Here is a 13,157-nt window from a genome sequence, read left to right on the forward strand (position 1 = left end):
AAAGCTAAAGTCATAATCCTACTTAAAAAAGATCAAGTCTATGGGCATCTGGGTGGCTCAGTTGGTTAAGCATCAGGCTCTTGATTTAAGTTCAGGTCATGATCTGAGGGTCTTGAGATCAAGCCCAGGTGTGGGGCTCAGAGCAGAGTCCCCTGGAGATTTCCTCTTTCCTTTCCTGTCTTTCTGCCCCTCCCTCCAAATAAATAAATCTTAAAAAAAAAATAGATCAAGTTTAGAGACTGTACTATGCCAGACATAAACGTTTAAGCGCTTAAACAGAACTCAATGACAAAGCACAGCCTCCAAACTTTTTCACCCCAAGTTTTTTGTCATTTTCTGTCCACTTTATTACTTCACTTATTTGCATGAAATCAGGATGCTGGTGTTTAAAAAGTTATCTGTTCTGGGCGTCTGGATGGCTCAGTGGGTTAAAGCCTCTGCCTTCTGCTCAGGTCATGATCCCAGGGTCCTGGGATCGAGCCCCACATGGGGCTCTCTGCTCGGCAGGGAGCCTGCTTCCTCCTCTCTCTCTGCCTGCCTCTCTGCCTACTTGTGATCTCTGTCTGTCAAATAAATAAATAAATAATCTTTAAAAAAAAAAATAAATGAAAAATAAAAATAAAAAGTTATCTGTTCCTTTTACTTGTTCTCCACTGACTCAAAAGTCATTCTGTCATGTGGTTGCAAAAGAAATTTTCACACTGGAATTACGAAAATAACTAGTAAGTCTTTAGAAGGAAAAGAACCATCTTAAAAATAATGATTAACAAAATTCTTTTCCATATAACATTTGATGATAAAAGTAGAAGCACTTTTAGACTAGAAAATAATATAAAATTTTAAAGTATACATCTAAATAGAATAACTTTCTAAAAATGTTTTTTAGAAAGCTTTGAATACAACTGGCCTGCTAACATAAGATTTAAAAGTTATTTGAATATTTTCAACTCAACTAGCTATCTTCCTCCCAACACAGTCAAATAAATCAGAATAGATTTGAAAGACCAGATATAAAAATCCATTAAGACAAATCAGAATTCAAACTTCAGTTCACTAATGGCATTAATTCCTAGATCTGGCGCTCTCATAGATCACAACGAAAAATGTATACCAAACGTAAAGAATATCAAGTGCATCCTAGAAAAGTATGTACTTTTACACCAAATGTTACTCAACCAACATATGGAGTACAAAACTGGAAGCACTTTAAGATAAGAGCAGTACTACTATTCTGTAAACACACTGATTGTGAGAAATAAAGGATATATATATATATATATAGATATATATAGATATATATACTGTTTATTCTAACTATGGGTAGTCTACATATCTCATGCCAAGCCTATAACTATTTATTGTTGATGTAGTACAATGCCAACATAAAATGCTTTGTCTTCTAGATATAGCTAGAAACAGCAACAAGCACACCTAACAGACAACCCCTACCCAAAAAAACAAAAAGCATAAAAATCACTCTACTTTCCTTCAAGAAAGGACAATTTTCAGTATTAAAAGAGTAATATAGAATGGTAATATCATTAGTATAGGTCGCAGAGTCTAAAAGACTTGGTAAAATAATGAGTTAACACTGAGAATAGATAAAAGTGTCCATCCAGCCAGATGAAGTTAGTATTAAATGTTTAATAGCCTGTATATAACCTTGAGCATTGGAACCCAATGACTTGAATACAAGCACTTAAGGAGATAATGAATCTAGCTCAGTGTTTGTCAGAAAATATTACCAAACTTTCACGTCCTAGTAGAGAGCATTAAAACACTTCTTGGCCCTGAATCAGAAAAGAGTTCTATTGGAGTTGATCCAAAAAACTAACTGTAGAAAGACTGGCAAGCCCAGGTGACTTGAACTTGACCTGAAAAATTCAAGTTCCAAGAATGAACGTGTTATTAAATTGGTTGTGTCAAACTTTTGAAAGTTATTCTGTTATCATTTAATTGCAAAATAATTTTCTAATTAACTTTATAAGTAAATTGATTATACTTGGTATATAACAAAGTTAAAATGTAATATTGACAAGAATATTAAACTTCGTATAATATGGCTAAGAATTAATTGTAACTGCTAATATTTGTTAAGCTTTTATTATATGTCAAGCCCTGGTCTAAGGACTTTACATGTATTCTCATATCCTATGAAATTGATACTATAGGGATGCCTGGGTGGCTCAGTTGGTTAGGTGTCTGCCTTTGACTGGGGTCATGGTCCCAGGATCCTGGGATCTAGTTCCCCGTTGGGATCCTCACTCAGTGGGGAGCCACTTCTCCCTTTGCCTGCAGCTCTCCCAGCTTGTGCTCGCTCTCTCTCTGACAAATAAATAAAATATTTTTTAATTGATACTATAATAACCCCCATTATACAGGTAAGGGAGTGGAGACTCAGAAAAAATAAATAATTTAACCAAGATCACACATTTGGCAAATGGCAGTGTTTAAGATTACTGAACCATTTGCTACTCTCTTCCCATCTGAATAGAAACTCGGGGGCAAAAAGGGGAGAGGGAGTAAGGAATTGAAACTGGCATTCCAGTGTATAAACTACAATTCTGTAGTTTTCAGAGAATCTTCATGCTGCTAATTTCACACATAGCCTGATTTTTAAAAGGTGTTAAAATGACTGATACATGTTATACACTGAAATAAGTATTTGTTAAAAAAAACTGTGCTAAAGGGGAAATAAAAAATAATAAGGCCACCTTCTATCTCTAAAACATAGTGGACAAACAAGTTCATCCATTAATTTTGTTTTTATGAATAATACTGGTAGTTTTCTTAGAGACTGCTAAACAAAATAAGTATACTCTGTATACTTACATCATTGTCTAAGCTGAAGAGAATGGAAATATAAAAATTTTACAGTATATTTTCATTCACCAATATTAAAAGAAATCCTGTGTAAAATAATCTGTGAAAATATGCTATAATCTATATAAAATATAAAATAAATGCATATACAATAGGATTCAAGATAAATTTTACATCACAAATTGGTTTTATATTACATTTGGTTAGTCAATGACTAGAATGCCACTTCAGAAGAACATTATTTAACCTGGAACCATGTACCTTCCCCACAGAATAATCAATGAAGAAGGCTGCAGCACTTACATTTCTAGGACTTTTATGAATGACACTCAGAGCTCATTACTTATGTGAGTATTCTGCACATAGTTATTTGTAATAGAAATATTTTATTTTATTTAACACTTCTTCTGGTTCCAGAAGTTAAATATCCTAAATTCCAAATATCTCTCAAATTACCTTGTTATATTGCCTGAGTTTCCCACTGCAATAAACTATTTTAAGGGCATGTTTTCATAATTTAGAGACAACCTATGTTCTCCTCAAAATCAAAGTCAAGTCCACAACTTTCTAGGGGAAAAAGAAAGACCAACACTGTGAAAGATTCCAAAATGCAAGAATCTTAACCACTGAGCACTTATGCTCGTACCTTCTAACAAAAACCTCTAGCCATAAAAGAGTCAAAAGAAGTCTCATCTTCTAAAATGGAGTATACCCACGTTTGAATGACACACATGTTTAAGAGCTGAAATGCTAGTTAAAGGTCCCATTGATAAAGGATAAAATGTAAACAGTGATGCTAAAAAATGTTTTAATTAGTTAATATATATTGAAGAGATCCCAGTTTTATATAGACAATAAAATATCACCTTCCTTTAGGCAACTTTTCTATCAAACATTTTACTGTACAACAAATAAAACTTTGATATAATTAAGAAAATTAGATTTTATCTACCACTACAACCTGCACTTTCTATGCTTCTCTGTGAAATCGGTTTTCACAGGAAATCCAGCACTACTAAAAAAGACAATCTAACACTAATGCCCAGTGTGCTGTGTTTTGTCACCATATCTCCAAGGTTACTAGAACATACAATGAGCACCTTCCAATCAAGCTTGCACCTGTGGAAAAAGAAAATTTTTTTAAAGTATTTTCCACTTCTCCAGTCAAAATAAAGTGCAATAAATTGTGTAGTTCCAAACAGTAAGTGAATTACCAAAAGAAATAGATACAATTAAAGCTGGTCTATTTCTACATAAGCAGCCAATGATATTCTCCCCAACTCTACAGGCAAGTTTTGAAGCTTCCTGTGTCTTGCCAAAGAACGAGCATTTGCCAAATGATGTTCCTGCTGCCATCCCAGCTGGCTTTTCATTTGTCCAAATAGCTCTCTAGTTGTGGCCCTGCTCCTTTTATAAGCGTCACTGATTTCCGTGCCGGTTCCATCCCCCCAGCGCCCGTGATATTTGGTGTAGTCCTTGAACTTGATCCACAGAGCCCCCTCCCGAAGCGCACTACAAAACGCACCCTGCCAAATGCTTTCCAAATCCTCACCCTCCTTCTCTCATTTTCAGAAAATCATTGCATTTCAGTCCCCCTGGAAAAGTGGACTCAATATCCCTTTTGCACTTGAGGTGCCCAGAAAGGAAACACAATCACATACACACACACACTCACACACGCGCGCACGCACAACGTCCCTTCCTAATCGCCAACCCTGACAGCAGAAGACATCCAAATCCTAGTTCCCTCCACCTTTGGCTGTTCAAAACACCCAGCAGTTACGGACAAATGGCGTGGGGGAGGGAAGTCTGAGGTTTCTGAGTGGATGGACACCTCCTTCCCACCAGCTGCTCTCATGCCCCGGCCCCTTGAGGAGCTCAGGAAGCACAGAGGTCCCTTCCCTCCTTGCCCCCTGCCGAGAACACCCGTAAATGTAACCTCCTGCGCCAGACCCGCACCAACTGGAGGTGATGCCGGCGTGCGCCGTAATGCCTCGACGCCAAACTGCCCAATGTAGGGACACCACCGAGACCCACATAAGTTAACCCGCAGGAATTCCGTGAAGCAGAGAGAAGAGGACCTAATGCGCCCAGCTCTGGCGTCGCGTCTTTCCCCCGCCCTCCGCAGAAGGGAGCCCAGCGCCTCCAAGAGCACCGCAGGGTGAGAGCGCAAAACCAATGAAGTTAAGAAAGAGGACTGGCTGGGTGGGAAACGCTTGCTCCCGAGTTGAAGAAGACGGGAATCGAAAGGCAGATCGCCAGGGACGTAGCCGTAAACTGTGTCCACAGCGCGACGGGGCCGAACAGGGAAAACCCCCCGCATTTACCGGTTAACCAGCCCCCGCCCGGGACACCGGCCCCCTCCGGGTTCCGGCCGGGCTCAAACCCCACCGCGGGTCGGCGAAGGGGCGGGGAGACCGGGAACTTACGGAAAAAGATGTACTCGGTGTAGCTGCTCCAGATCTTGTCGTCGCGGTACTGGTTGACGAAGGCGGCGGTGCCCGAGGAGTTACACGCCACCATGTGGAAGCCAGCCTCCGACAGGCGATCGAACGCCTGCTCCAAGTAGGTGAACTTGAGGTAGAAGCGGGACGTGTACTTCTCGGGCGGCCGGTCGGGGTCGCGGCTCTCGTTGAGCGTGTCCCCGAAGACCTCCTTGGCCAGCGCGATGCGCCCGCACACCATGATGCGCGCCACACGCCGGAACTTGGCGTCCGCCTGGTTGTCTCGCACCGTGGTGTAGGAGCCGCGGTAGCCGAGCGTGAGGAAGCCCGAGCGCTTGTCCGGCGCGCCGCCGCCGCCCGCGCCGTGCGCTCCCGGGCCCGAGGGCGCGGCTGCGGCCGCCCCACGCAGCAGTAGCGCGTCGCTGCTGCCCTGGGAGACGTTGTCCTCCAGGTCGCTCTGGCAGCCCTCGTCGTTGAGTGAGTTCTGCTTGGTGACCTTGGGCGACAGCAGCTTGACCAGGTCGGTGAGCTGGAAGTACTCGGCCTCGCGCAGGAGCCGCTCCTTCTCGGGGAAGTGCTCGGGCAGCGCGAGCTGCTTGTCCCGCAGATAATCCAGCACGTACCTGAAGAGGAAGCCGTCCCGGTCGATGAAGAAGCGCGCCCGGCTGTCCCTGGGCAGCTCTCCACGGCGTCGGGCGCCGCCCCGGGGGCTGGAGGGCGAGAACATACTGGCCAGAGTGCTGTCCGGGACGCTGAGCAGCGTCGAGTGCTTGGTCACATAGACCTGGCCTCCCACATTGAGCTCCACTACCTCGGGGAAGGGCGAGGGCAAACAGGGCCCCGGGGCGGCGGCCGCAGACGCCCCCGGCGAGCTGGACGAGGAGACCATCTCGCTAATGGGCAGGATGGTGCTGCCGCCACTGCCCGTGTCCTTCAAAGCCATGGTCCCCCCGCCACCAGCCAAGTGACCCGGGAGAGCAGCACTTTCTCCTTCCTGAAGCCCGCGCCTTCCACCCTCGGCAGCCCTCGGCCTTGGCGTGTGCCTGGTGCGCCCTCGGGCCGGGCGGCACGTTCCTACAGCCGGGGCGTCCCCGTTCAGGGCTCGGGGCAGCGGCGGCGGCGGCGGCGCCCGGGCTCCATCGGGGGAGCGAAGCGCGGGAGAAGAGCTCCGCGGGCGCCGCGGCGGCGGGGAGGAGCGGCTGCTCCTTTGGGGTGACGGCGGGGAAGTGTGAGAGAGACTTGCGAGCGGCTCTTAGGCAGCCGCTGGGCTCCCCGCGGGGAGGGCGGGAGGAGGGGCGGGAGCAAAGAAAACTCGCCGCCCCAGCAGCTTGCTAGCGCTCAGCCAGCCCCGAGCGCGGACGGTGGCGCTAACTACTCCTCGCAGCCGGGGAGGCGGCACTGACGTCAAGCTCCGGACTGGGACCCGAGCCACAGCTGTCATTTAAAGAGATAGGCGCCAGCCGCTGGCTGCGGGGCTCCGACGCTAGGGGGCGGGGCGGGGTCCGAGCTGGGAGGAGATGCTGCTTCGCAGCCGGCGGGGAGAGCGGAGGGAACCGAAAACACTGGGGGAAAAAGACAGCCTCTCTCCTTCATTCACACCATTCCTTCCATCCATCGATCCCTCCGTCCCTCCCTCCCTCCTTCTCGTCCGTCTTCCTTGCCTGCCTTCCTTACCGTCCTCGCCACTGTTCGCCCAGTAAAATTAGTTTGGTTGGGGAGGGAAGCGGGTGTTTTTAGGGGAAGTAGGGGTACGCTTGCGTTCAGGTGGGAAGTGGAGCAGGGAGCGGTGGGCGTCAGGGGGAAGGTAGGAAAGTCTGTATTATAATAAAAATGCGAGGCTCCTAATCTGACATTACTACAAATGTTGGCGTGGGAGTCGTGATTGCAGACTACCTGGCACTTTTACCATAGTTTTTGAAGCAAAGGGGAAATGCCCTAACCTCTATTGCAATCAATGGTCATGATTGCATATTTAACTGCATGCGTTACGTATAACTGAAGAATCTAGGAAAATCTGATTTCGGCTCCAAAACTAATAAAGGATAGTACATAACGTAACTGTTTTCTTCTTTTATCTTTTCATTATTTGACTCATAGTAAATGCTTAATAAATGTTTGTGGAGGAAAAGACGCAACCAGGGAGGAAACTTGCTCTCTGTTCCTACTTTCCATTCCCGTTCAGTGCCTTCATCTAATCTCTCCATTTTCCTTTCAACTCACTGGGCAAGAGAAATGGCTTGTTTTTATTAGTCTTCTAAACCCAAGAGTCAAGCCACAAATGAAAATTATATGAATTTAAGCTCGCCCTCTCCACCTGTACATAGCACAGGTACAGTCTGCAATATCAGCATTATGTGTGGTAAAGAGTTAGGATGGAGGTGTCTGAGAAGCTCAGTCTATTAACCACCAGACACTTTGATTTCAGCTCAGATCATGATCTCAGGGTCATTATCTCAGGGTCCTGAGATATAGTCCTAGCCCCAGGATGGCTGATTTAAGATTCTCCCTTTTCCTCTCCCTTTGTCCCTCCCTCCCTTAAAAAATAAATAAATAAATAAATAAATAAATAAATAAATAAATAAGTTACCTAGGATAACAATGCAGATGAGAAATCTCCCTTCTTGTGGCTATCCACCTGGGGCATCTTTTTGTGTTCAAAGCCATAAAGAATCATTGATTGTTCGTACAAAAGTGAAAGAATATACTGTGGCACAAAGTAGTTTGTTTCAATGACTAGAACAATATTACAGATGAACTTTAACCACTAAAAGATAAAATAATGTCTAGTCTTTATTTTTTTTAAATTCTATATGCCTGCTTAAGATTTCTTCTCTGAACCCATTTAAAAAAAAAAAAAGCACTGGATTTGAAATAACAGTACTAACCTCAAATTTTTATAAATAATACATTATTCTTCAGAGCGTTACAAATAACATTAATTAATTGATCCTCATAAGATACATCCACAGAAAATGCTATATCAATTTTGAAGTTACCTGAGACTGAAAGAACCAATGTAGGAACACAACACCTATCTGCCAAGACTGAGACTTAAAACTGGGTTTACGGTATACATCTTCATGAAATCCTCTTATATAAGCCTATTGCCCCCCCCCAAATTTATAAATTGATCAAATTAAGAAGTAGAATTGGTTTTCACCTTATTCATTTAAAAGCTAACAGCACAAAGTATTTGGAATTTAAAATAATAGTTCTGGAAAATGAATTAATAGGAGCTTTATAACCTTTATAGATGAATATATAATAATGCCTCAAACCACTACTAATGAAGCCCATTTATCATGAGGGAAATATCCCTAATGATAAGTATGGCACAGCCCATAGAATCTCAATGAAGTGAACATATAATACACATGCATATGTGTTTATGAATATGAGGTCTCCAATATTATCAGGTTAAAATCCATTCTAATTTTTTAATTACATAAAATATGCTTATAAGATAAGTGGTCTAAAATTCATACTCTAAATGAATCATCTTAGAAATTCTTAATGAATTGCACTGTGTGCTGTATTGCTTCTTAAAATAATTCCTTCAATGTTGATTGAATATTTCTCCTTAATCCTTTCTCTCCTCATATTCCTCTGACTCTCACTCCCTCCCATAACCAAACAATCTGACCAAACTCCAAACTAAACATACTGCAGATCCAGGTGTCTTTTTTTTTTTTTCTTTTTTTCTTTCCGCTAGGAAGGCCTTTCCTTTTCTACCAGTTCCCTAATCCTTTACCCTGTTTATCTCTTCCCTGAGGTCCCAGCTTAAAAAGCACTTTCTCTGGAAATCGTCAGCTTTTGACCAAAACAGGTGTTCCCACAGCACTCTGCACTCACACATGGGCAGGGTTTATCACACTGACGTGTCATTGTCTCTCACTAAATTGTATAAGTATGTTATATAACCATATGCACTATTCTATCCCCAGCATGGTGCCCAGCCCATAAGAGATATAAAGTTTCTGTTTACTGAATGTTTACTGCATATAAATATGTTCATATCATGAATGGATGACAAAGCATCAACTTCTGTGCTAGACATCAGGCTACACAATGAGACTGCAGGGATAAGTAAGACTCGGTCCTTCAAAATTCTAATTAGGAAAAGTGAGAACAGAATCTGATCAAAACAAACTCAATCTAAAAGAGGAGGGAAAACTAAAAAGAGATCTACACCATTGGAACAATAATTTTGATGAGCTGAGCAATCAACATCAAATACTGCACAGGCAGACCTCATTTTATTGCACATCACAGATAGTTTATTTTTTAAAATTGAAGGTTAGTGGCAACCCTGCATTGAGCAAGTCTATTGACACCAAATGCTTTTTCCAAAAGCATTTACACACTTTGTATCTCTGTGTCACATTTTCACAATTCTCCCAAAATTTCAAACTTTTTCATTATTATATTTGTTATGGTGATCTGTGATCAGTGATCTTTGACGTACTCTTATGGTTGCTTTGGGGTGTCCCAAGTCATGTCCATATGAAGTGACCAGCTATTCCTCCATCTCACTCCCTCTTCTCTGGCTTCCCTATTTGCTGAGACACAACAATATTGAAATTAGGCCAGTCAATAACTACAATGGTCTCTAAATGTTCATGAGAATGGAAGAGACCCGTTCTCTTGCTTAAAATCAAAAGCTACAAATGAGTAAGCTTAGTGAGGAAGGCATGTTGAAAGTTGAGACAAGCTAAAAGCTAGGACTCTCGTGCCAAACAGTTAGCAAGTTATGAATGCAAAGGAAGCATTCTTGAAGGAAATTAAAAATGCTACTCCAGTGGCCACTTGAATGATAAGAAAGCAGAACAGCCTTATTGCTGATATGGAGAAAGTTTGAATGGTCCAGATAGAAGATGAAACCAGCCACAATATTCCCCTAAGCTAAAGCTAATTCTGAGCAAGGCCCTAACTCTCTTCAATTCTATGAAGGCTGAGAGGTGAGGAAGCTGCAGAGAGTTTGAAGCTAGCAGAGGTTGGTTCATGCAATTTAAGGAAAGAAACCATCTCCATAACATCAAAGTGCAAGAAGCCTTAAGTGCTGATGTAGAAGCTGCAGCAACTTATCCAGAAGATCTAGCTAAGATAATTCAGGAAGTGTCTACACTAAACAACAGATTTTCAAAGGAGACAAGACAGCTTCATGTTGGAAGATGCCATCTACCTAGAGGGGAGAAGTCAATGCCTAGTTTCAAAGCTTCAAAGGGCAGGATGATTCTTTCATTATGGGCTAATGCAGCTGATGACTTGAAGTTGAAGCCAGAGCTCATTTACCATTCTGAAAATCCTAGGGCCCTTAAGGGCCCAGTAAGTGCTCTATAAATAGAAAAACAGCACCTGGATGACAGCACATCTGTTTATGACATGGTTTACTGAATATTTTAAGCCCACTGTTGAGACCTACTGTTCAAAGAAAAGATTCCTTTCAATATATGATTGCTCATTGAAAAGGTACCTGGTCAACCAAGAACTCTGATAGAGATGTACAATGACATTAATGGTGTTTTCATGCTGCTAACACAACATCCATTCTGCAGCCCATATGCAAGCTGTCATTTTGATGTTGAAGTCTTAATACTTAAGAAATACTTTTGGGGGGCACCTGGGTGGCTCAGTTGGCTTAACCTCTGCCTTCCGCTGAGGTCATGATCCCAGAGTTCTGGGATCAAATCCTGAGTCGGGCTCCCTGCTCAGTGTAGAGTCTGCTTCTCCCTCTCCCTCTGCCTGCTGCTCAATTTGTGCTCTATCTCTCTGTCAAACAAATAAATAAAATCTTTTTTAAAAATGGTTTTTGTAAGGCTATAGCTGACACAGAATAATGATTCCTCTAATGGATCCGAGCAAAGGAAAATTGAAAGTCTTCTGTAAAGGACTCAGGATTCTAGATGCAATTAGGAACATTTGTGATTAATTTGAAGAGGTCAAAATATCAACATTAACAGGAGTTTGGAAGAAGTGGATTCCAATCCTCGTGGATGACTTTCATGTGTTTAAGACTTCAGTGGAGGAAGTTAACAGATGTGGTGGAAATAGTGGGAGAACTAGAATTAGAAGTGGAGCTTGAAGATGGGACTGATTTGCTGCAATCTCATCAATAAAACGAACAGATGAGGAGTTGCTCTTTGCTTCTTTTGAATGAGGAAAAAAAAAAAAGGAAGTTTCTTGAGAGGAAATCTACTCCTGTGGAGATACTGTGAAGACTGTGGAAGTGGTAACAAGGAATTTACAACATCACATAAACATAATTGATAAAGCAGCGGCAGGGTTTAAAGAAGACTGACTCCAATTCTGAAAGCCCTACTGTAAGTAAAATGCTATCAAAGAACATTCATTGCACGCTACAGAGAAATTGCTCATAAGGGGAAGTCAAACCATATGGCAAACCTCATTGTCTTATTTTAAGAAATTCCCACAGCCACCCTAACCTTCAGCAACCATCACCCTGATCAGTCAGCAACCATCAACATGGAAGTAAAATCCACACCAGCAAATTATTCAATTATGACTCATTGAAAGCTCAGGGAATGGTCAACATATTTCAGCAAGAAAGTACTTTTAACTAAGCCATACACATTGTGGACTTTTTTAGACATGATGCTCTTGCATGCTTAATAGGCAACAGTATAGTGTAAACGTAAATTTTACATGCACTGAAGCAAACTAAATTCATTTGACTTGCTTTATTGCAGTGGTCTGGATTAGAACCCACAATATCACTGAGGTACGCCTGTAGTCAAAACTATTTTGCTCTAAGCCACAGACACCAGTAGTGCTCCTCAGGCCAATCTCATCACAAAGTTAGGTCCGTAAGATCTTATGTTGCTGTGCAAAAATAAGACATCAAACCTCTCTGACTAGAAACGACACTTGATCACTTCATATTTCTGGCACATTTTAAAATAACATAGCCAAAACTGTCTGTAAAGCACAAAGCAAACTAACCAAAAAGGTTACATTGAGTCCAGATTAAATAATTTGTAATTTACAACAACAAATAAAATATTTCTCCCCTAGGCTGAGAATTACTTAAAGGCAGATATCTTCTTTGACAGAGGGGGAAGAAGAACTAGAATAAAGTCAAGTCGAACTGGATTAAAATCTAACTTTGTTTCTTGCTAGCTTTCTGATTTGAGTAAATTACTTAACCCCTCTAAACTTGAGTTTTCTTGTGGATACAGTGGAAATAACAAAGATCACAGACTTCTCACTGTGATATGATGTCCAATCACAGGCCCATTCAAGATTAATAAAGTTCACTAAATTTATTATGTCTGTTTTACACCATTGTTCTGAGGGATGACAGTAGAGCCACAATCTGCGGAGATAGATCTGAGTTCCCAAGCAGATTATTATAATTATATATGATTTTAGTAGCTTTGCTTTCCTTTCAATTGTTTCACCCATAAGGCCTGAGGTGGCATAGTCCTACTGTCTTGAACATCCCTGCACCACCCCCAGCATGTCCTTCCCTGTCTACAGCCATGGTTGTCCCTCCCTTGTTGCCTTTTATCATCCCAGATTATGATATAATTTCATTGGTTTAATTTATTTTGGTCCCTTTCTTTCTTTCTTTTCTTTTCTTTTTTATTTTAACTTTGTTCAGTCATTTGACTGTGATCAAGACCTTGTATCCAAGGCCAATTGCACTTCTAGTTTTCAGGAGCCTTCCTAGTATCTGTTTATCTTATTTAAGACAGTTGAAAGTTTTGCCAAACAAACAAAGATACAAAATTCAATCATTTGTAATTCTAAGAAAAAGTCTGAATTCTTTCCTGTACCAGGAGCTTCGCAGTTTTTAAAACACTGTGCGGTTCTACAAAAATAGGTCAACCATACATGTAATTTGAAATATTCTTGTAGCCACGTTAAAAC

At 42.0% G+C, this 13,157-nt stretch overlaps 1 protein-coding gene across 3 annotated transcripts in view; it reads right to left on the bottom strand.

The window, feature by feature from the left end:
* KCTD8 (potassium channel tetramerization domain containing 8) overlaps nt 1-6,634 on the bottom strand; it is a 266,138-nt gene extending 259,504 nt beyond the window's left edge. The window contains exons 1-2 of one of the 3 annotated variants that reach the window (XM_047719201.1): nt 5,253-6,634; nt 3,779-3,942 (exon numbers count right to left, since the gene is read on the bottom strand). In XM_047719201.1, coding sequence (XP_047575157.1) covers nt 3,884-3,942; nt 5,253-6,210 — 1,017 coding nt within the window. In that variant the 5' untranslated portion in view covers nt 6,211-6,634 and the 3' untranslated portion in view covers nt 3,779-3,883. Of the gene's footprint in view, nt 1-3,778; nt 3,943-5,252 lie in introns of those variants that run through there. The other 2 variants (XM_047719200.1, XM_047719202.1) reach the window with 2 other exon arrangements.
* Between the last annotated feature and the right edge of the window lie 6,523 nt (nt 6,635-13,157).

Source organism: Lutra lutra, chromosome 2, assembly GCF_902655055.1.
Source record: "Lutra lutra chromosome 2, mLutLut1.2, whole genome shotgun sequence".
Taxonomy (NCBI): domain Eukaryota; kingdom Metazoa; phylum Chordata; class Mammalia; order Carnivora; family Mustelidae; genus Lutra; species Lutra lutra.